This window comes from Sciurus vulgaris, assembly GCF_902686455.1.
Source record: "Sciurus vulgaris genome assembly, chromosome: 2".
NCBI classification, from domain to species: Eukaryota; Metazoa; Chordata; class Mammalia; order Rodentia; family Sciuridae; genus Sciurus; species Sciurus vulgaris.
This window is the reverse complement of record NC_136462.1, coordinates 168302910-168327455: the sequence shown is the minus strand read 5'-3', so window position 1 is coordinate 168327455 and position 24546 is coordinate 168302910. Positions and strand designations below refer to the sequence as shown.

The 24546-nt window shown below is 39.2% G+C and overlaps 1 protein-coding gene across 6 annotated transcripts in view; it reads left to right on the top strand.

The window, feature by feature from the left end:
- SLX4IP (SLX4 interacting protein) overlaps positions 1-24546 on the top strand; it is a 171002-nt gene that overhangs the window by 81097 nt on the left and 65359 nt on the right. For all 6 annotated transcript variants that reach the window (XM_079126861.1, XM_079126857.1, XM_079126860.1 and 3 more), the window contains exon 2: positions 22849-22938. In XM_079126861.1, coding sequence (XP_078982987.1) covers positions 22849-22938 — 90 coding nt within the window. The remainder of the gene's footprint in view (positions 1-22848; positions 22939-24546) is intronic.

Below are 24546 nucleotides of genomic sequence, written 5' to 3'. Positions count from 1 at the left end.
AGGTGGCTGCCCAGCTTGTGGTGGGATCTGGCGGCTAGATCTTGTTATAGGATTAGGCTCTCACCTCCTACCTGCCTTGCCGTGACAGAGAAGTTTGGATTCTTTTGGAAAATTGGAAGTTTAATCTGACAGATACAGAAAGTGCTCCATGAGTGTTTGAAAAATATGGTATATTCTTTGCTTTCATTGGATAAGGTTTTAGATATATCTTGTAGATCAACTTTATCCATTTTATGTACGCTGCAGTCAGTCTTTTACTACTCTTCAGTGTCTCTTGTTCTTAAAAATTGTATCTATTCAAGTTTACCCCTGTTTCCTATGTGCCAAGTATGGTTCTCAGTGTGGGACAGAATTTTAAATAAGACTTTGAAGGTCCTTGGTCTTATGAAGGTGACATTTTAGTCAGGGTAAGACAATGTACACAGGAAGAAACAAAATGATTTCAGATTTACTTAAAACTTCTCTAATCTGAAAATCCAAAATCCCAAATGCTCCAAAATCTGAACATTTTTAGTTCTAACATGATACTTTCAGAGATTTAAATTTTGAACTTTCTAATTAGTGATGCCAAACTCATAAAGCCTGTGTAAATATTCCAAAATCTGACAAACCTTGAACTGAAACTCTTCTGTTCCCAAGATTAGGGATACTCACCCTATACTTCGAAATGGGTGATGAAGAAAACAAGATGGCAGTTAGGTGACTGGTGACTGGGGGTGGTTCCTGTTTACACAGGCTGGTCAGAGAGCTCTTCAAGGGAGGAGAATTAGGGTTAAACTCCAGTGGAAAGTGGGAGTGCCATCCCCTGGGATCTGGAGGAAGTGGTTCCAGCAGAGGGACAGCCAGCACAGAGCCTTTGAGACAGACAGAAATGATATTTCAAAGGATCAGGTTTTGCGGTTTTTTTCCATCTACCTTTATATGCTAGTTGTTACATTGGATTCTCAGGATAGTTTCAATTTCTGTATAGCTTTTATCGTCTGTCATTAAGGTCCTACTTCTTTTCATTTGATTTTTACTGCTCCACTATGAGTCTCTGACATTACATCCTTGACATTTTCTGGCAGACCTTTCTTTTTTATTCTGAACATCATCTAAGCCATTCAGATGTTTCTCTAGTTGACTGACTGCAGCGGTCTCCATGGTCACATGCATGTGCCAAGTTGGGGGCCAGTGTTAAATAATCCTCTGTAGTGTGGGGAAAATATTAAAAGTTTTATCTTTGTTTAGTTTATTTAATTAAAAAAAAAAAAAAAAAAAAAAAAAAACTAACCAGGACTAGGGATGTAGCTTAGTGGTAGAGCACTTGCCCAGCATGTAAATGGCCATGGCTTCAATCCCCAGTACTCAAAAATCAAACAAAGAAGAACCAATCGAAAGATTGATGTCACCACATAGAAAAGTGAAATATGTGATGGGACGGATATGTTAATGAGCTTGATTTTGTCATTCCTCAATCTATACTTATAAAGTCACACTGTACCCCACAATCATGTATAATTATTTTTTTGTCAATTTAAAAAAAATTGGTATGTGAGTGCATGGGAGGGTACTCTGTTTGGGAAGGTGACTCAAGGGAGGGAGTGTCCCCTCTATGGACAGGGAGGATGTGACTGTGGTGCTATTGTGTATTGCTCACTTTCTTGGTTGGGTTATGGTGCAGCCACATACTACAGGGTGTTGTCAGTGAGTTTATTTCATAAAAATGCAACAGACTCCAGTTCCCACCTCACCTACTCCCCTTGCTGGCATATTGTGGTGAAAAATCACCAACAACTTCAATTAAAGTCCGTGGCCTTTTAGTGCTTGTCAAGATGGGTGCATATACTCAAGCTGAAATTTGGACTGATATTTAAACCATAATGGGTAGAAACTGGGGTGAGAGGTGTGTGTGTGGGGGGGGGGGGGTATTTGTAAGCCACAAGCAATATCTTTCTGCCAAAGGGGAAAAACTTCAATATTTCAGTACCTCTTTGGGAAAGCTGCTCAAAGCTGAATTTATGCAAGTAAAGTAATGATCCACTTTGAAGTGGTGAGAGGTTTGAAATAAATCACTGTGCTTAGAAGAAGAAAGTTGTTCTGTGCATGAAGCTTTGTGACATGTTTCTTCTGAATAGTTTGACCCTTTCAGGTGAAACATCTCTTGGTTAATTCTATTTTGTCAGTGTTCACATTGCCCTCCCATTTTTTTTTTTTTTTTGGTTTCCTGAGTGAATCTTCCTATAGCCCCTTGCTGGAAGTGGAAGTTTTTTCATGAAGTGCAGCCTTGGAGGGAGGGTGAGGATGATGGGATGGGATGATTTTTACTCCCTGCCAGACCCCTTAGATCAGCTTATACCTTGGGAGGGGGGATAAGCAGGGACAGAAGCCACGGACAGGAGAGGATTTGTCAGACCTTGGGCACAATCAGAGCTACACTGGGTCCTAGGAAGTAGGGTCAGCTCCACGTTGAGGAGTGGGTGTGCGGTCCCTGCTTCCTTCCTGTCCTTTTTTTAAAAATAATTTTTAAAAATTTTTTTAATTAGTTATACCTGACTCTAGAGTGCACTATGATACATCATACATAAATGGAATATAATTTCTCATTCTTCTGGTTGTACATGATGTAGAATCCCACTGGTCATGTAGTTATATATGTCGATAGGGTAATAATGTCTGATTCATTCTACTATCCTTCCTACCCCAACTCCCACACCCCTCCCTTCACTCCCCTCTACCTAATCTAAAGTGATTCTGTTCTTCCTAACCCCCCTGCCCTTGTGAATAAGCATCTGCATATCAGAGAAAAAATTTGACCTTTGGTTTTGGGGATTGACTTTGTTCACTTAGCATGATATTCTCCAGCTTCTTTCATTTGCCAGCAAATGCCATAATTTCATTCTTTTCTTTTTTTTAAGGCTGAGTAATATTCCATTGTGTATTTATACCACATTTTTTTTTATCCATTTATCCATTGAAGGGCACCTACTTTGGTTTCATAATTTAGCTGTTGTGAGTTGAGCTGCTATAAACATTGATATGGCCATATCACTGCAGTATGCTGATTTTAAGTCCTTTGATTTTAAACCAAGGAGTGGAATAGCTAGGTCCAAAGGTGGTTCCATTTCAAGTTTTCTGAGGAATCTCCATACTGCTTTCCATAATGGTTGCACCAATTTGCAGTCCTATTAGCAATTTATGAGTGTACCTCTTTCCTTACATCCTTGCCAACATCTGTTGTTGCTTGTGTTCTTGATAATTGCCATTCTGACTGGAGTGAGATGAAATCTTAGAGTAGTTTTGATTTGTATTTCTCTAATTGCTAGAGATGTTGAATATCTTTTCATATATTTGTTGATCGATTGTATTTCTTCTGTGAAGTGTCAGTCTAATTCCTTAGCCCATTTATTAATTGGGTTATTTGTATTTTGGTGTTAAAATTTTCAAGTTCTTTATATATCCTGGAGGTTAGTGCTCTATGTACATGAGGTACATGTAAAGATTTTCTCCCATTCTGTAGGCTCTCTCATTATTGTTTCCTTTGCTGAGAAGAAGCTTTTTAGTTTGAATCCATCCCATTTATTGATTTTATTTTTTGGACTTTAGGCATCCTGTTAAGTAATTAAGATCTAGGCTGACATGGTGAAGATTTGAGCCTGCTTTTTCTTCTGTGAGGTATAGGGTCTCTGTTCTAGTGCCTGTCTTTGATCCCCTTTGACTTGAGTTTTGTGCAGGGTGAGAGATAAGGGTTTAATTTTATTTTGTTACATATGGCTTTCCAATTTTCCCAGAACTATTTGTTGAAGAGGCTGTATTTTCTCCCATGTGTGTTTTTGGCACCTTGATCTAGAATGAGATAACTGTATTTATGTGGATTTGTCTCTGTGTCTTCTATTTTGTACCATTTAAGCACTTTCTATGGACCAGGCTTTGCTAAGTACCAGAGCATCAATAACTAACAAAAATGAACACAGACCTCATCATCTCTTGAAAAAACCTTGCCATCAGACCAGCTATCCAGAAGCAGGAAAAATTGCAGTCTTGAACCATTATTTCAAAAGGAGTGACACGATGGATGCTGCCCTTCAAGTAAAGGGAAGGTCACTCTGGTCTGCAAGCCAAAACTGAAGCAAACCCTGTTGGAGTTCACAGGGAGATGGGGTGGAGACAGGGTGGGGAGTGCCCTCCTGCAGAGCCAGGGTCCTGTCTGTCTTATTCTGTTCTCTGTTCAGCTCCTGGAACAGAGTTGGCATCCCAGATACATTCAATAAATAGCTCTGGTCCAGAGCAGAAGGGATGGTGACTTGACATATCACTGTCAGGGCCAGATCTCCCAGAATCTGGTAGGTAACATAATCTGGTAGGTTATCATGAAAATTAAGAGTTTTCAGTCTATTATTTTTAGACTGTTAATAATTATGGCTGAATAGTAGGGGATAAAATGCAACTGATTGGGGCAAACTGGGGTATATGGTGGGCATCTTCCAGGCCTCAGTAGGGCTGCTTTCTTTTTTCTCAGCAGTGGAAGGCCCCTCAAAAAGTGTTCACGTAGGGTAGGGAATGGGTTGGAAGCAGGTCAAGACTTGACTGATGTAGCAACAGACTGGTGACACATGGAAGGTGAGTTGATGTACCAGACCATGGAAGACTGTTGCAGTGGGCCAGGCAGAACCTGGTAGTGGCTTGAATTGGAGGTGGGGATCGGGGGCAGAACCCCAGGATGTGGTGCTGGCTTTCATGAGATTGCTGAGGAAGGGAGGTGTCAGGGTCTCAGAATCAGACAGGTCTTGGAGCCATTGGCTGAGTCGGAACAGAGGGAAGGAGCAAATTTGGGAGAAGGTATAGTTTTGGGCAGGTTGAGAAGTAAAGGTATGAACGTACAAGGTTTCATCTTTCATCTTACGAATTTACAACCCAGGAGAGAATAATGTAATCTCACCCATTGGGTTGCAGTATATCAGTTGGAAATATTTTGGAATGGTTTGATCTTTCAGCTTTGTGTTCATTCATCCAAGAGAAAGGAAAAGCAAAGAGTCTGTGTCTTTGCACATGGGACACGTAGAAGCCAGCACTTTCATAGGCTGTTTCCCAAGGCCTGCCTCCAGTGGCAGGTGCTACCTTAACCTTGACCACAGGTAACTAACTTTGTGCTTTGTGAGTAATGCCAGCCTGGCCACCATTGCCCTCTTCTGGTAAGGGGTGAATGCTACAAATGCACTGAGTTTTACAAGGAAAAAAAAACTCAATCTAATTTTTCACTTTGGTTAACTGTGCTGTGCCAGCTGGCATAAATCCCTATAATGAAATGAATGTTTGGTTTAAAATGTAATGTATACTCAGACCATGGAACCACTCGAGAGTCTAACCTTATTTACAGTTTTGGCTTGTGGGGAGTACCTTGGATATCCATATCATTTTCTACAGTTGGCCACTTTCTCTTTGGCAAAAAAGATTTCTCTCAGCCTTTTCTTTGCCTATGAAACCCTGTCTGGCTGCTTCATTAGTTAACACGTGTGTGAATTTGCATCATTCATAATGGCAGCAAATGCAAGGAATATGGTTTTAATCAAATTTTAGGATCTAATATCTCTGAAGCATGAGGGCACAAAATATTATAGGCCTGGGATAAACAATTCATATTTGATAGAGGCATTTTAGCATTTCTTGGTAGCATATTTACACAATTTATACTTTAGATATGAGTTTGTGTTACATGATAGAGTTTTAGATATGTTGAAATAACTAACTCCTTTGGAAAGGGTTACTGAGAATATGGAGTTATCATAGTGACTTATGTGAGAACTACTTCAAGAAAATCCCTGTTTTCCTACCTGGTGCTTATTCTTTTCTGCTCAGTGTTTGGTTGGCATCTCTTCTTTCTTTCCTCAAAATGGGGGAGGTAAGCACACAAAGTCAGTGGACCTTGGTATTTAAAGGTATCTGTAGTGGCTACTTAAAAGAAAACATTATTTTATGAGGCATTTGAGCACATCCTTTATTATAACCCTTTTAAAATTTAGATTTTTAGCTCACCCATTAAATAGCTATTTGGCATTTAAATTTGGAAGATTATTACAGATAAAAGCTGGCCACAATGCTTATTTTGATTAAGGATCTAAGGACATAATGATGTTGATCTTTTTAGGCTAGGTCACTTTGATATTTATCATTAAGTTGATTAATGTAATTTTATAAGAATTTAATATCATCTGAAAATACATCTAATACCATGATTTCATTACAATATTAATAATGCAGGTGAAGAATCCTTCAGTATCACCCTATCTGCTCATATGCAAAGTCCTTTATGCAAATTGCCCCAAATAAAAATGTTTATATAACAAAGTCCCTCGAGAAAGGGTCAATATTATTGTGTAGATTTTTACAAAAGTAATGATATAGTTTATTTCTCAAATGCTACCTGTTATAATTCCTACATTAAAATTATTTTCCCCTCTCTCCTATCCTTTTTTCTTTGGTTTAAGCCTGTTAAAACTGAACAGTGATATAAGAATACTTTATACAATGAATGTAGTCTGTCAGTTGACTAGGTGCGCAGTCACAAAATGGAATTATTTTTGCTACCAAACTAAATAAACTCTAGCCCTGTGAAGAAAGCCCTGATGGACAAATGGCAAAGCCAAGGCTAGGGTTAGCAATAGCTGAAGCTCTTTGGGGTTTTTATACTACTTCTTTGATTCTGAACCTTTTTCCCCTCCACCTTAGATCCCTGTGAATTCTACAATGCTGAGAAGTCATCTGGCTATACATAAAAACTTCTAGATAGGGTTTCTCCAAGTCAGCACTCACGGCAGGATGGACCAGATGATTCTTTGCACTGCGGGCTGGTCTGTGCAATGTAGGAAGTTTCAAAGCATTCCTGCTCACTAGATGCCAATTTGACAGCACTAAATGTTTCTAGACATTGCTCATGGGAGAGGTTAGGGCCAAATCACTTTCTCATTTAGAATCTAAAATCACAGTTTTAGATTCGGAGTGATACAGTCCTTCCTTAGCCTTATTATTTGAAGGTAAACTGCATTGTCTTACTTCACCAGTAGGTAGTGATTTATGGCACACAGTCCTTTAGACTGAAGATTCCTTAATTTGAGGAATTAAGGGTGGGGAACAAGTTTCCTGTTAAGGGCCAATGCCCAAGGCAGAGTTAATCAGGAGGCACATACCAAAAATAATTTAGCCTCTTTTTTTCCCACCAAAGAAAAATATTTTGTTCCTCATTTGTGAAATTAGGAACAGGCACTGTTCTTATGAACTTTATTTCAGAAAAATAATTCATTGTAAATTTTCTACTCGTCTTATAAGGCAGAGGCAGTGAGAAAAGGTAGAAGCAGTTGAATTATAGATGTAGAGAAATGAGGAGAAATAGATTTAGATTTAGAAAGAAGGAAAAAGGATTTGTGAAGGATAAAAAATAGACTGCAGGAAGAAATCTTAGAAGCTTTTGAATGTGTTAGAAATCATTACCTGCTGCTTAACTTGTAGGACTTAACTTCTTATTTCAAAATACAAAAACCTACCCTGATTTAAAGGAATTAATTGATTTATCAGTGTTCGTAGATCTTCAGTTGCTCTAAATAGTAAATCTGCAGAGAATCCTGTCTGAGTAGTGTAGGTGTAAAGGGTGGCATTTACTGGTTCGAAGAGGCCCATCATATTTTGGTTTGGGAAAAAAAAGAAAGGAAGGAAAATGGCTAGTGAAGCATCACCACCACGGGTAAGTAGAGTCAAGCAGATGCCAGGATCTGCCTCCTTATCTCTAATTTGTGACAAAAAACATGATCATTTTCTATTTTCTTTTTCATTTTATTAACTTGAACAGTAGCAACTTTACTTAAAACGGGAAGTAATTATGAAATTGTTCAGCATATACGTAGTCTCCACATTTAAATAAAGGTGATCTCCTCAACAGTGGTTCTCAGCCCATCCAGCACATTGGAATCAGGTAGGAAGACTTTCAAATATACTAATGCTTAGTCAGGCCCCATCCCAAGAGACTCTGGTTTAATTGAGGAAGAATTGAGACATATTCTTTAAAAAGCTCCCAAGTGATTCTAATGTGCTGCCAAGGTTATGAACCATTGTTCTAGACCTTTCTCAAAATGTGGTCCCCAGATCAGGAACATCACCATCACTTGGTAACCTGTCAGAAATGTAAATTCTCAGCCCCACTTGGGGCCCCACCCCAGGTAAGCCTTAGCAGTGTGTTTTGAACAGCCCCTCCTGGTGAATCTGATGTTGGCTTTAGTTGGAGAAACTGTTTCAGCGATAGGTAGCCGTGCTCAGAAGATACAGTGTCCTGAGAATCAAGGGTCTGTCACAGTGGATTTCATAAATACCATTCCAGGGGTCACAGTGGATTTCATAATTACCATTCCAGGGTCAGTGCTGTGGTCTTCAGAGTTGAGTGGCCTCAGGAGACTTCATTTATGGGGAGGAGGATGCCTGGGAGATGTAAGTTTCTACTGAGAGCCTTTATAAGGCTTAATTGCTGATGTGTAGGTGGCAGCTGATACTGAGTTGGCCCTGCCACTCATTTCAGCTAAGCTTTCAACCTCACTCTCAATATTCTTAATTAATGATCTTCAGCTTCTGAAGCCATTTCATCAGGGGTCTCCTGTCCCAGCATGTTTCCCCTTTAAGCATTCCTTGAAGAGGGTGGTGTTCCCAGCAGTCAATTAGAAAAGGAAAGTAGAGGTGGCTCTCTAGTCCTGTGACCAATTAACTACCTCCCTTTTTTCCCCTTTGTAGTTCTCTGAAAATGGGTCAGAGGACTAAAAACTCCAGCAGACCTGGCCGGTGTTTGTCTAACACACTTCTGTCCTGTTTGGCATTTCAGTTTCCTGCCTTAGGCATGAATTGGTTGAAATTCCCTTTGAACTCTTGCTCCTTTTGTAGAAACTTTCAACAATGAAAGCAGTTACAGGATTGTCTCCTAAGCTCCGGGAAGCAGCACAGAATAGGCAGCGCCAAACCTTGAGGGTCATTTGCAGCACCTCCAAGGGAGACATGTACAGTGGTTGCAATCACGACTGTAAGAATTCTAACTGAATTTGTTTTCTGACTTGATAAAGCAGGGTCCAGGAGAAAAATGAAGGGGACCTTAAATTTCTTAATCTCCTGTTTCTCCGTAACAGTTTTTATTGCCTCATCTTTTGTTTAAAAGGAAAATACCTTTAAAGAAAACAGCTTTATTGGATCAACACCTTCCTTGATAAAGTTCATAGAAATTTCCCAGGTTAGTCCCTATCATTCCTCACTTGAAGGGCTGAGGAGTATGCTGGAATTCCCTGTGGGATGGGAATCCCCTTGCATCACCAGGTACTTCCTATTATGGGGTTCTCAATGTTGCTTACTCTTTGAGGTTTTAGTCTCTCACTAAAATAATAGAATCAGGATTTCGGACCCAGGAGTCATTTTAGGGAAATAGCAACACTGTCCAGTGTGGTAGCCATTAGCTACATGTAGTTCTTGAAATTAATAAATAACTGATAATTAACCAATTTAAATTAATTAGAATTAGATTCAGAATTCACAGTAGCCTCATTTCAGATGCTTGATAGCCACATGTGGTTTGAGGCTAAGGTATGGAACACTGCAAATATAGAACATCTTCCCAGAAATTTATTGGATAATACTGGTCAATTTTATCACCCTAATTGATGGTGATACTGAAACAGAATGATGTCATTTATTTGTCAAATCCTCCAATTTATTGCTAACTACTGTCAGTTAATACTGTACCCTGTTTTCTCTTTGAATTTAGTCACAACACAACAGTCTCTTTGCAAAGGGCAGACATTATTGTATCCATTTTACAGATCAGGGGGTTGAGATGCAGAGAGGCTTGGAAACTTGACCCAGGCCATAAGGCCAGTAAAAGGGATAGCTGGTATATGTGTACATGTCTGCATGATTCTAAACCCCATGATTTGGATGTTAAAATGTCCCTTAGGAGACAAGTCCTCTGGCATTTGTGGTCAGTAAGTCCACATCTTTAGGGGTAGACTTAAGAAAGCCCAAAAACCATAACCAAAGGTACGTTGGATGGTTGAAGTAGCTAATGGACCTAATGTAAACAAGCCTGTGTGGTTTCCTCTCAATGAGAGACCAGTGTCCTGTGGTAACACTGTGATGTTTATTCAATTGCCCATTTCCATGGACTTTCTGTCAGTAGAGTTTGTTCCTCTGGATTGGGTGGTGAGCACATCACCTCCTGTGGCAGATCACTTAATATCTGGAAAGCCCTGCTGGTCTGAGAGTCCTCTTTATATGGTGTCAATATCTGTCTCCTCATGGTTGCTCTGCTTCACCTGATTGTTTATCCCTTAAGACCATAAAGCACTAAAAAGGATTGTTCTTCCATCTTTAAAATCTGTCTTTTTGTCTTTTTTTTTTGCAGTGCTGGGGATTGAACCCAGGGCCTTGTGCTTGCAAAACAAGCACTTTACAAACTGAGCTATATCCCCAGCCCATCTTTAAAGTCTTGTTAATATTATTTTATCCTGGCTGTCTATTTTTATTCCTTTTTAGTTTGTTTTTCTTTCTTCAGCTGATCCTCGTGACATGATTTTAAGTATTGCTGTAACCCTCGTCACTCTTACTTGAATTCATGACAGTTTGTCTTAATTTGAGCATTGAGAATAATTGAGTGCTAAATGCATAAAGCACAGCCATCCTATCCCTTATTCTAGCTCCTGCTGTTAAGGCAGCCTGATATGAAATTAGCATGGTTGATGGCCATGGCCTTATGGTACCTACTCACAGTGCTCACTCTTAACTATGAAGCTCTGTGCTTGGGCTTAGTTTGGTCCTTACATATAATAAGGGCATATTCTTATTAAAGTTAGATTAGTCTCATCTCTCCAAGTCACAGAGATACAAACCTAGTTTTTAATACCCCATATATTCACTATCCCATTCTGTGTAGCTTCATTCACCTATTTTGTGGACATGTTCACTATATCTTTATCCATGTTGATAAATATGTAAAACAACTCCAGGACTAAGGAAAAGGCTCGGTAGCCTCTCCCTGCATGATGTTGTTGGGCCATTAGTGACCCCTGTGTTTATGGTTGTTTAACTGGTTATTAATTCATGTAGTTGCTGTTCTGTCCACTCTTCTATTTTTCTCATTTTTATTTACTAGGACCCATTTGTTCATTCATAGATTTGTTTTTTAAATATGTTTTGAATTTCTCTTATGTGCCTGTCCCTTTTAAATGTGGGATATGAGAGGAAAGACATCAAAAGTGACTTCAAGGTTTTTGAACAGAAGGAAGAATGGAGTTGACATTTGCTAAGCCAGCTCAGCTAAACCTGATGGGAGCAGGTTTGAAGGTAAAATATCAATAGTTTGTTTTGAACTTGTTAAGTTAAAAATGCATATTTGACATCCAAGTAGAGATGCAAAGCCAGCTATGAAATATATGTATCTGGAGTTGAGGGAGGCCAGGGCTACAGTGAAAAACATGACTGTCAGCTTGTAAACTATGCAGTGTCTATAACCTTGAGACCTATGTAAGTATGGCTAGATGCTAGGAGGTTCAAGGACCGGGCTCTGGGTTCTTCAGCATTTGCAGGTTGGTGTGATGGGGACAAACCAACAAAGGAGCCTGGGAAAGAGTGGCTAGTGAGGAGAGCGGAGAACCAAGAAAGCTGACTTCTGATGTCCCAAAAATCAGGGGTAGAGGAAAGTAAACTAACCATTCTGTCAGATGGTGCTGAGAGGTAAAATAACATGAGGATCAAGAGCCAGTTCACTGGGTTTAATGACATGAATGTTGCTGATAACCTTGACAGAAGCTGTATTGACAGAGTAGTATGGACCAAAGGATAGCATGGGGAACTTGGTCCATTTCCTGGGTAAGGTTCATATATGACTGGTCACCTTTTTTTTTTTTTTTTTTTTTTTTTTTAAAACCCAGTCATGGTAGTTTAAGAATGCTTCAAAGAAGAAAATGAGTTTTCTTCTTGATCATCCCTAATGATCTGCTAATAATTAAGTATGTTATTATAAAATGCCTCTTTTTCTTCTTTCTGAAAAGGAAATGCCAGTTGTCCCTCTCTGGGTCCTCAGGGCAGCTCCTGTGCTTCTCCTCCTCATCTCAGTGTGGAGCCATGCTGTGGTGCCCATCCACCCTGTGCCCAGGCATGGAGTCCCATGAGCCAAGTGATCTGAACTCACTTAAGAACTTAAGTGCAGTCATAAAATCCCCGTTTTGCATTTACAGACCCCTTTCTTACCATTTCTGGCCTTGCCTTTCCATTTCTTCCTAAGTTTTTCCCTTGATCCAGAAAGTAAATCTTTTTTTTCCTATTGAGTTTCTATCACCATTTTGACCAGAAAGTAAATCTTTTTTTTCCTGTTGGGTTTCTATCACCATTTTGATCACCCTAATTCAGAGGAAAGTTGTTTGTTTGTTTGTTTTGGAATTGGTACTGAGACCTTGGCATGAACCAGAAGTGAATTTTTAAGATGCTCAGCAAGGTATTATTTTATTTCAACATTGACCTCCATAGAGGTCATAAGCCGAATTTCTCCTCTTTTCTGTCAGGATCCATAAAGGATATAAAAATATATCTTCCAATGAGAATTTTTAGAGAGTTTAAATTTAAGCCACATTCCAAAGCTTATGTGTGCACACACCAGATAAAATTATGAACAAAATTTGTGGGACTGGGCCTCCTGCTGTTTACCAATCTCTATTTTCAGGATACATAAACCATAATTGATCCTAAATATGCTCCTGACCAGCCTCCATGTTGCTAAATATGGATGGCGCTTATTTCTAAGCCACTGTAGAGCCTCTCAAGTCAGGGTTCCTTGCAGGTTTCTAGCAGGTTACTTTTTTATTTCCTGTCTCTATTGCAGGAATATGTAAGAGGAGCATTTGTATCCTCATCTTGTCTTCTTCACCGGTGTCCATTGGAGTCACTTCCCTGGGTCTTGGAGTCACCCAGACATAGAACTAGAGTTTGAAGTTGGATCTGTTTTACCCCAAGGCCTTCGTGCCCCTCATTGCCATGCATCTTTCATATATGCCATTGGCCATTCCACTCAAGAAAGGGGTCTGCAGATTACTTTTGAAAGAATAATTTACTGAAAATCATTAGGGAAAGTATCTTTTAAAAATGAGGTCAGTTCTTATCTTTCAGAGGAAGCTACTGAAAGAAAACCTGTTCCTAACTAAATTGTTCATATAGTGATGGATTTCAAAGTCTGTGATTCAGCCTTGAATTCCTCCCAGAGTTCTGTGGCAGATGTTAAATTTAAGCATTGATTCATTAGTACCACTTGGGTTGACCTTTGCTTTATTTCCAGGAGCATGTTGCTTCCCTTTCCAGATTTCATCCAGGGAGACTATGAGCCACTCTATTAGTACCCTAAGCAAAAACCAAACTCTCTTAGTAGGAGACCAGAGACAATTTACCCAAGGACATTGGACTCATAACTCTGTTTTCTTCCTTTTATAAGCTGTCATCAAACCCATTTGTTCTACCTTTCCCTCTGCTTTCTTTCTTTATGATTTGCTGTTTATCTTTGTAGATCTTTCCCCAACCATGGTAATAAATCTGCTGTGAAAAATAAGTGCCTGGAAAGTTGCCCATCTCTAACCTATAGTCAGAAGTCCCACAGTGGACACCAAGCAGGAGGGAGAAGCTCCCTCTCCTTCCAGTTCCTTTGACCTCAGAGAGGTCATACCTTCCTCTACATCCCTTTCAACCAGAAAAACTCAAGTTCAAAGAACTAGTCATCCATTTGCAGCTGAGGGAAGATCCTTCTAATGAGTCTGGATTTACATCAACCATGTTTTTTTTTTTTTTTTTTCTGACATCTTGCTCCACCTGACTGATTGGAAGGTAAAAAATAACCATTTGGCTTAGTGCAGTGGGCATCAGTGCCCATTTCTGTGCAGAGGTAAGGAAACCTTAGTTATAAACCATGAACTTGATACTGTAGTTTCTTATTCTGTAGACAGGGTATAAGAGAGAGGATGGTAATCCCTCCTAGTGAGAGAACAAGGCAACTACTTAAGTATTTTTAATCACTGATATTTTCATTCATTTAATAAATACTCTTCATGATTCTCTGTGTGCCAGACGCAGTACTAGGTATGACAACCCGAAGATAACTGAAGGCAGCTCATCCCTGCAGGATGCCTGACCAGGAGTGGAACAAATGTAGTTACCTGTTTATGGTCTGTCATAAATTCCACAACAGGAACATGAACAAAATGCTGTGGCAGCCCCAAAGAGCTTAATCCTACCTGAAGAAGTCTTGCACTGTTTTAGAGAAGAGAAGATTGTTGTTTTTGAAGATTTTTGCCTTGGTCAACCCCACTAAGTGTCTCCTTTTCCTATGGTTCATATGATTTTTAGCCATATGACTGACTTTTTTCCATCATTGATTATCGAGACAACCAGAGGTCAACACAGCAGGAAATGTGGATTTTAATGCTTGCTTATATGACCCATGGTGGACTGATGAAGAACATGACAGGTGCCAGATTCAATATGATTTTGTTGTGACCTTTGGTGTGCAGGTAAAATCTAAGTACATGGTTGCAAACCAAAACAACCAGGGCATAGGATCTTAAAGGGGAAGGATCCTTGAAGGCAGTCTGCTTGGGTCCACTGGTTTTACACAAAGGGAAACTGACATCCTGAAGAGAGAGGTGTAACCCCTCCTATATGAGGGTACCATCACAGTAAATTCAGTCTTTAGATTTCCTCTATCAAACCATTCTCCATTTGTCATCAAAGGACTTTGTCCAAGCCTCTCTGTGTGCTGTGATCTCAAATTCAGACTGTGTCTAATTCTGTTACTAAGATTATGGCGTGTTTCTTGTACCTGACCTAACAAGTACTGCCAGGTTGGCAAGGCACCACACCAAACAAAACCCAGCCATGATCACCAGGGATCTTCTAAAAGAGAAAGAGCACTCAGGTTTCTCTGTGTTTCCAGAACACTGCGTGTTAATAGTTTCTGCCTCTCTGGGTTGTCAGGAGAATTAAATGCAATAATGTTCAGAAAGAGCTTGACATAGAATCTGGCATACAATTAGTGCTCAATGAATCTTAATTATTGTTATTGCCAACTTGTTCACCATTAGTAAGTTTTTACACATAGACTTAGAATATGATGTATTCCAACAGAATGACTTTGTCTTCCATCTCCTGACCTGACCATCTGTTAGTTTATTACACATGCCACCCAAAAGGTATGCTGATTTCTTTTCTTGAATATAAACTTCAAGCTTAAATTTCTTGGACCACTATTTTACGTAAAGAACAGACCAAGAGGGTTAAATTGACAACATATTTGCATTGACTTTCCATTAGTTTTTGTCTAATGTCAGGAGACCTCTCTTCCAACCCCAACAACTCTAACCCTAACTTCAGCATGATTTATTGCTGTCATCTGCTGCATTTTTTCCTTTCCCCTTCCCATCTTTCCTTCTCCCTGATAACCCCTCCCACCCCAGACTCTCTGCAGTGGGGCTTTGACTATTTCACTGCACTCTTTTTATAACATGATATCCCATAGTGGCAGTTTCAGTATCAGAGCTCTTGATGTGGTGCCTCCATTCAAGCATGAAATCAAGCTGCCATGGAAGGGAGCCAAGTGACCCCATTCAGTTCGCTTGTTTCAACCACCAGATGTGAAGGGATGGGGTTCTGTAGAGCAGACGTGGCTGCCATCGCTCACCCAGAGGGTGTAGGAGTCCAGTTCCAAATTAAGAGTTGGTTCCAAGCTAGGCAGCCATAAAAGTACACTTACATGGGGTCTGAAATGTGTCCTGGAGGCCTTCCTCAGGGGAAAATTTCTTCCAAGTGTTGTATGGCAGTGGACTTTGGAGTGCCACAAACCTGGATTTTACTCCTGGTCTGTCACTCATTTGTCTGTGTAATCTTAACTAGTTGATAACCTTTTCCATTTCTACTTTCCTATCTATAGAATGAGGTTAGTAGCTTTTCTCCTTAATAGGCTAGTAGTGAAAATTAAATTGAATACTAAATTGAGAGCTCTCCAGCCTACCTGTCTCTAGCTTAGCATAATGGCTCGAACATAGCTCCTCTGTAAGTGGTACTAAAAAACAGATTTTTTTTCTTTAAAAGTCACATTATTTTAAATTTTCATGCTGTAAGATATATACAGTTTGTTTTAATATGAAAATATTCAATATTTTTGCTAAAACCTTTTAATATAATTGATACTCCAGAAAGGATATGGCCATGTTTTTTATGAAGATCTTCAGGAGAAACATACTTTTGGATTTAGTATCAAGATTTAAGCTGCCTCACACTGATGCCTTCTTATCTTACAGACTCTGATTGGTTTTTCATTTTTTACATTGGCAACTAGGAAACACAGTGCCAACTGCTGCAAAGACTTAGTCACACCAGGGGACTTGACATTAACTTCATTGTATGTTTTTATTCTTGTTTTTGTTCATTTATTTTTCCCATTTTTAATCTTTGCCTTGTTGCTTGAAGCTACCTGCAAACCTTAATGTCACATGGGTGTAAAATGCCCATTTAAAATTTTTTAAAATTCTTTTTAGATATACATAACAGTAGAATGTATTTTGACATATTATACATATGTGGGGCATAACTTACTCTAATTAGGATCTTATTCTTGTGGTTGAACATATTGTGGAGTTTCACTGGTCACCTATTCATATATAAACATAGGAAAGTTATATCTGATTCATTCTACTGTCTTTCCTACTGCCAACCTCCCTTCATTCCTCTTTGTCTAATCCATTCACTTTCTACACTGGATGGCATGTTAGCATCCATATATCAGAGAGAACACTTGACTTTTGGGTTTTTGACATTGGCTTATTTCACTTAGCATGACAGTCTCTAGTTCCATCCATTTATCGACAAATGCCATAATTTCATTCTTCTTCATGGTTGAATAATATCCCATTGTGTATATGTACCACGTTTTCTTTATCCATTCATCTGGTGAAGGGCACCCAGGTTGGTTCTATAGTTTAGCTATAATGAATTGAGCTGCTAAAAACATTGATATGGCCATGTCATTTTAGTATGCTGATTTTAAGTTCTTGTCTTTTTTTTTTTGGATCGAACCCAGGGCTTTGTGCTTGCAAGGCAAGCACTCTACTGACTGAGCTCTCTCCCCAGCCCTGATTTTAAGTTCTTTCGGTAAAACGCCCATGTTAATTTGTGTTGCTTTTCATCAGGAGACCCATATGTACAGACCACCTCCATCTAGCCCCACAGGTGTAGTCAAAACTGCTAACATATTTTAGATCTCATCCTTTTTCTTCCTCCCCTTCATACCCAACCACATCTTCTTGTTTCTGTCTTCTGAGGGTTCTTTTACTCTGCCCCCTCCCTCTTCCTCTCAGGATCACCTTCTGTTTTCTCTTATTTGGGTTCTTGTGGTGGCTTTGTACTTCTCTGCCTGGCTCTGGTGATTTTTCCACTGCCTGTCCCTGCTCACATTCCTGCTTGAGAGAGTTCTCCAACCCACCTGTCTCCTATGCTTCCTTGGCTTGTCCAGGGCTCCTCCATGGCCTGAACCTTCCTGCCTGTTAGCCTCATCTGCTGACATTGTCCTGTATTTGTACAGTATGGAACTCCTTACCATTCTCAGCACACACTGCACCAGGCAAGCCTCTTTCCTTAAGTCCTGAAGTGGCGCAGTTTTTCCTGTCTCTATGGTCAGAACTTCACTGAGACATCACCTCTTCTCCGCTGGCCTCCCTCAGGCAGGGCCATCTCTCTTGGTCCTTGAGTGTGTGCCATGGTCTATTAGCTACAGTGGCCTATTGCTGCTCTTCCTTTTTCAGGGCCTGGCACTCCTATGAACTCAGCACATGTTTAATGATTAAATGAGTGAGTGAGTAGAGCATGTAGGATCCCTTCCATATCTCTCAGCCTCCTGAACCTGCTCTAAAATCATCATTACATGTGAGATGTGTTAACATTTCACCTTTATGTTATGCTTGATATAAATCCAGAAGATTTGGAAGTAGGGCAAGGTAAATTGCAGTACTGGAATTCTTAGGAAAGGAAATAGGAAAAGTAACTGGTAAATTTACAATGAGATAACCCCAGGATCCTTGGATTCCAGTTTTTCAAAATTTGAAAAATGATTGGTCATCATTGGTGATGACATAGTTGTTGCCACTCCAGAATAAGGAGGGAGGAAGTTGCTCTACAGTGCTTCAGTGCCCTGGGCTGAATGTGAGTGACCTTGTCCCCAGAGGGGTAGAGCCCTCACTTTGCAGATAGGGAGGTGATTTGCCTGAAACTCAGAGCTAATTTGTTCTGCCATTTATTCATTTGTTCTTCCTTTTAAATAGGAAACTTGTTCTGTGAGCTGCTACTGTGTCAGTCACTAAAAATACAGAGGTGTGAATGGCATCCCCACTGTAGCTTTTAGTCTTGCAGGGGAGGCCACTTCACGGACTAGTTATTTAATGCAGAAATCCATAAGCACATGAAGATGGTGTCCAGTTCAGAGAAGACAGATAAACTATTCAGAAAAGCTTCATGGAGCTGGCCATGTTTCTGCTAGTCTCTGAGGATGCATAGAGTTCACCAAGCATAGGAACATCAAGGCACATTCTAAATAGAAGGTGAAAAATTTAGATGTGTGTTGAAAAGTAGTGGGAACCAGCAGGGAGGTGGGAGCCTGACTGGTGCTCTGATTTACGGTAGCAGTAGCTTTGCAATAAGGATCAGACTTATGTGTGACAGAGTGCACAGGTGTTGTCATGGAACATTCATCTGGGACACCACTAGATGTGACCTCATTTTCCAAGCAGGAGATGATGTGAATAGTGGAGAAAGAGGAAAGATAGGTTTAAGAATGCTTTAAAGATAAAATCAACAAGATGTGGTGGCCAATTCTGGAGGGCTAGGAAGAGGGGAATGAAGGGTGTCTCCTAGGCTGTGACTGAAACCTCCAGGTGAAGTGGGGGCAGAAACTAGACCAGATCCTGGCCTGTGGTCACATAGCACAGCCCAGTGTATGGGTGGCAAAGCTGTTACTAGTAGCCTTTGGACTGTCATAGAGTTAACTTGGCCTGTGTAAAATGACCCACTCTGGCCTGAGAAAGAAAGGATGTGTTGCTTCTCTCAGAAGAAAGCTGGTGAGTTTATCTTCTGAGAGTAGAAATGACCTCTTCCCAATTAAGGAGAGAGGAGAAGCCAGACTGTGGTTAAGTTTTTTCCCTCCCTTAACTCTGTTTACTCATGGGAGAAAAGAAGCAAAGTTTTGGGAGTAGGGAACTTTAGAAAGGGCAAAATCCTCTGATTACTGTGGGAGTTTGAGGGAGCTCATGCTAGAGAACTCAGGATGGATGGCTGCAGAAGGAGAGCCCACTGAGGGGAGAGGATGCTTGAGCAGCAGTGGTGGTGGAGTTTTCCAAAAACCCAGGAAAGATTGGTCTCTAGAGTAAAAGTGAATGATTTGTTTAAAAGAGAATGACATTTGCATTAGTCCATTTATAATCAAATTTACACTAGGTTATTTGTGATTAAAGTCATAAAGCAATGAGAAAAATACCAAATTAGACCATACTGTAATTCTTTAGAAGGTAACTGTGATGCTATCAGTACAATTATCAGTCGTTCAAGCATCATTTTTTTTTCTCCCAACTTTAAAAATTGTTTTTGTGAATGAAGAGGGAGCAGAGACCTTAATTTGAACAAGAAGCAGGTACAGGTACAGACAAGATCATCTATGTGAAACCCTCATAAAATTTTGTGAGGCATATCTCCTTGTTTTGAAGGGACTTTTATCTTTTATTCCAGAATCCCCAGAACTTTAGTGGGCCCATGATAGAATTCAGAGTTTAAGTGAATGAAGGCAAATGGGTTAAAAAGTTATCTTTATTTTGACCAAGTTCTAATAAATGTAGGTTTCCTATGAATTGGAAACACAATGGTGTCAGCAACATTGATCACCATTAGAAATTACAGCTCTTTTCATGTTATAGTTGTTGCAGAAATCTCAAGGTAGCATTTATGGTCTTTACTACTTTTGAATTAGAGTAGCCACTAAATCCACTACTGTGTGACAAGAGCCAGGGCCTTCTTCAACCTGTATATACATTACTATATCACAAATTTGTGTTTTAATTTTGGTAACTGTACTTAAGTGAAATTGGTTTTCTTTTTAACCCTATGAATTGTGCTTCCTGCATTTAAAAACATTCTGAACAAGTTTCATCACCTTCACAATTGACTAAAGAGGTCTATGGCATATAAAACGTTAATATCCCCTGGCCAAGATCATGTAGTTGTGACTTGCGACCTCCACCTGGTGGCAGCATACTCCTTAAAGGTTAAATCTGTAATCAACAGTTGAGAAGAAATTTTAAACCTAACAGTGCACTTGAGTATGGTTTTCAAACATTTTTGACCACAACCCACAATAAGAAATAGGCTTTCCATCATAACTCAGTACACACACACTTAGGTTTCACAAAACAATCTTTGACCTTACTGTATGAGACATTGATATTTTTTATTGCATTCTAATATTCTCTTCAGTTCTCTTTCATTAAAATAAAACACAGGTTGCAAGACACCAGACTGTGCAGTTCAATGGGCCACAGTACTATTCAATATCTTAGGAGACTGTACACCCACACATTTTCAGCAACACAATACCTACATTTAAAACACTGCCAACAAACACAGATGCATTTTACAGTGTTTAAAAATTCATTGATGTGTAAATTACCTACAGTGAAAGGAACTGATTTTAAGTATATACCTAAAATAGGCCATCAAGACAAAGACTATTCCTATCACCACAGAAAGTTCCTTTATGCCAGTTCTAAGCCAGTTCCTCTCTGAATAGTCACCTTTCCCATGGCTTTTACCATATGTTGGTTTTACTGTGTAGAATTTCATATAAATGGAATCACAAATATGTATTCTTTTGCTCAATGCAGTGTTTTGGAGATGAATCCATGTTGAAGGTGTCAGTATTTTTGTGAGCAGTATTCCATTGTGTCAATATCCATGTGTTCATTTTGTTGATAGACTTTTAGGCTGTTTTCAGTTTTAGTTATTATGAATTAAACTTCCATGACCATTTACCTTTGCATGGCTGTATGCACATAAACTTCTTGTCCCTTAGATAAATACCTGAGGTGGAATTGTTGGTTTAGTCAGTTAATAAATATAAGTTTAGCTACAGGAAACTGACAAACCATTTGCCAAACCGACTGAACCTTTTTATGTTTCTACTAGCAATGTGTGAGTGTTTGGGTTACTGTATATCCTTCGCAACATTTGGTTTTATGCCAGTCTTTAACCTTAGTCATTCCAATTGATGAGTGCTTTAGCTGTCTCTCATGGTGGTTTTAATTTGCATTTACTGAGTAAAGTCATTCAACACTTTTTTCATGTACTTAATAGCCATTTATTTATCTTACTTATGAAATGTCTATTCAAACTTGAGATGTTTACTTTTTAAATATTAATGTGTAGGAGTTCTTTGCATATTTTGGATACCAGTTTTTTTATGTCAGATGTATGTATTTATGAATACATTTTTTTCCTAGTCTGTGTTTTACATACTCATTTTCACTCTTTTTTTTTTTTTTTTTTTTGATGAACACAAGCTTTTAATTTGACAGTATCCAATTTAACAATTTTTCCTTCAATATTTAGTGCTATGTAGATCCTACTTCCATGGAATTATAGCACAGAATTAAGGGAGGGAAACAGTTTAGCTAGAAAGGTACAAAAATGACTTTTCCCTATGGTTTGTAAACCAAACCTCTTGGTGTCTTAGACACCCCAGCCTGTGGCCTTGGTTGTCTATTTCTTTTCAAATTGATTTGTTCACTATTACCTTGTAATTCTCAGAAATTACTCACAAGGGGCAAGGACTTAAAAGGCTACAACTTTTCATGGCACCTGTAGGTGTGCTATTTAGGACAAAGCAGTAGCCACATGTGGTGATTTTAATAGAGTTAAAATTCAGCTTTGCAATCACAACAGCCACATTGTGAGTGCCCACTCGCCACATATGGCTACTGCCTGTCCTGGTGAACAGTGCAGATACAGAATTTTTTTTTTCAAAAAAAGCTAGATAGTACTAACCAATAGAATAAGAGGAGAGGCCAGGCTTACACAATTTAAAGCATGTTTTAATGAAACTTTTTTAATTTTGATAATTGACATCAAACCCCTACTTTCCTCTTCATTCTTCCAGATTTCTGTTTCTGTCCTAAGATACCTATCCCAGCCAATCCTTTATGTCTCTTCTTTCCTAGTAGAAGGAAGAATTTCCCTGGCTTTGCACAGAATCATTCTTTCCAGAAGCTTACATAGTATTATTTAACTTCTCTCAATGTTTGATAGTCTGTCAGCTGCCAACTGGGCATCCCCTTTTAGGGCGTGATCCAAAGATAAGTATTCTGACATATCTGTCCTGATCAACCTTGCATTTCTTTGTAACATTTCCACTATAAAAATTATATATCTATACACATATGTATATATATATAATGTGTATAGATATATAATTTTTTGGTTGTAAGTGGATAAAATACCTTTATTTTATTTTTATGTGGTGCTAAGGATGGAACTGAGGGCCTCATGCGTGCTAGGCAAGTGTTCTACCACTGAGCCACAACCCCAGCCCCTCCACTATAAATTTTAAACTGAGGAAAAGTAATAGGTTATGACCTGTAACCCTGTCGCATATTAAGATTTCTGTCCACTACTGTACTTGGTTGCCATTTCTTCATGAGCAACCACATAGGAATTTGTGAGATTCTCTTTCATTGTTTGCTGGGCATAAACTGCACAGACAGTGACTCTGCTATTAATGTCTTTTAGTGTGGGAATTTTGTTGTCCTGGTGGATCTTCATATATCACCGCAAGGTTCAAACAAAGATACCAGCTGGTTTTCGGAACAGAAGAAAGAGGTACGACATTTTTATTATTTAAGTGCAAGTAGCTCTAAGTAGCTCCAGCTACTAGGAGAGATATTAGCTCTTTCTGACTTTCTTTTCACCAGTGGGAAAAAAAGTTGAGCAGTGTTAAACATATAAAAAACAATTCTTGGATTCCCATTAACAGAAACATACATATTTACTTTTTCCCCACCTTCAGAAGCTGATATATCCATAGACTTCATGTGCTACTCTATTATTTGTTATTTATTTATCTTTTACAGTACTAGGGATCAAACCCAGGGCCTTGTGCTTACTTGCACTCTACATGAGCTGTATCCCCATCCTTAATTCTATTATTTAAACCAGAAATTGTATACCTGTTTGTTTTGGGGAGAAGAGTTTTCTATATTTAAAAAGAGGAGAAAGAGGATGAGGAAATGGAGTTGGGAGAAGGAGTAAGAAGAGGAAAAGGAGAAGGGGAAACTATTCCAGATGATTGGGAACCCGAAACAGGAGTGGCGATCAACTCAAGGCTGGTCTTTCACAGCTGTCTTAACCTTCGTATTTTATCTTCTACCATCCTGTCATTGTCCTGAGCCTTTTAGGGAGGAGATATTTGACCATTCCTTCTCTCATGTTGGTCAATCAGTAAAGCAAATAGTCAAGTATGGACATGTAATTGACCCTGAAACAGCACATCTTCAAACTATGCAGGTACACTTCATGTGGAATTTATTTTTGGAGGTTTGTGACTGTTTGACAATGAGACAAACCTTGTAGCCTAGGAACATTGAAAAAAAAATAAGAAAAAGGTGTGTTATGAACACATGAAATATATATAGACAATAGTCTATTTTATTATTTACCACTATAAAATATATGCAAATCTGTTGTAAAAAGTTAAGTTTTATCAGAAGTCAAACACATGAATATGGACTGTGCCTGGTGCCATTTTCAGCTGAGAGAAATGTAAGCAGATGTAAAGGTGCAATTTTATCTCACAACTGCATAAGGTTAACTGTGGTGCAGTCTGTGCTACCACAGCCATCTCACAAGCTCTCACTGTGGTGAGTGCAGGTATTATATCTGCTGAGAACACTGTGTGAGGTGGTGGTCTCTACATGAGCAATTTGTCTTTCTGATAAACTGCCTGTCCCCAATACAATATGATTTCCTGGGGTTCTCCAGAATTTTTCACCATATATAATACATATAATATACAAAATATGTGTTGACTGTTTTCGTCACTGTGAAACTTCTGGTCACTTGTAGGTTATTAGTAGTTCAATTTTGGGGAGTTGGAAGTTATACTCAAATTTCCAACTGAGCAGGGGAATGGTACCCTAATCCCAGTGTCAGGAGTCAACTGCATGATGTTTGACCTCCCCATGCTTCATTCAGCTTCCTCATCTGCAAATGAAGAGGTTTGACCAGGCACTGCCTAAGTCTCCTCTCTGTTCTAACTCACTATAGGATCCCCCCACTCCACATTCCTGTGGTAGAAGGTTAGAAGGTGCATTTAATTATCATCATATGCTGTGCTTCCTCCTCTAGATCTTTGCTTACCAAAGAGCAGAAAGACTCAGGCAGTCATTTTTAACATAATTTTCAAATTACCATTGCACTTTATTTCTTCCA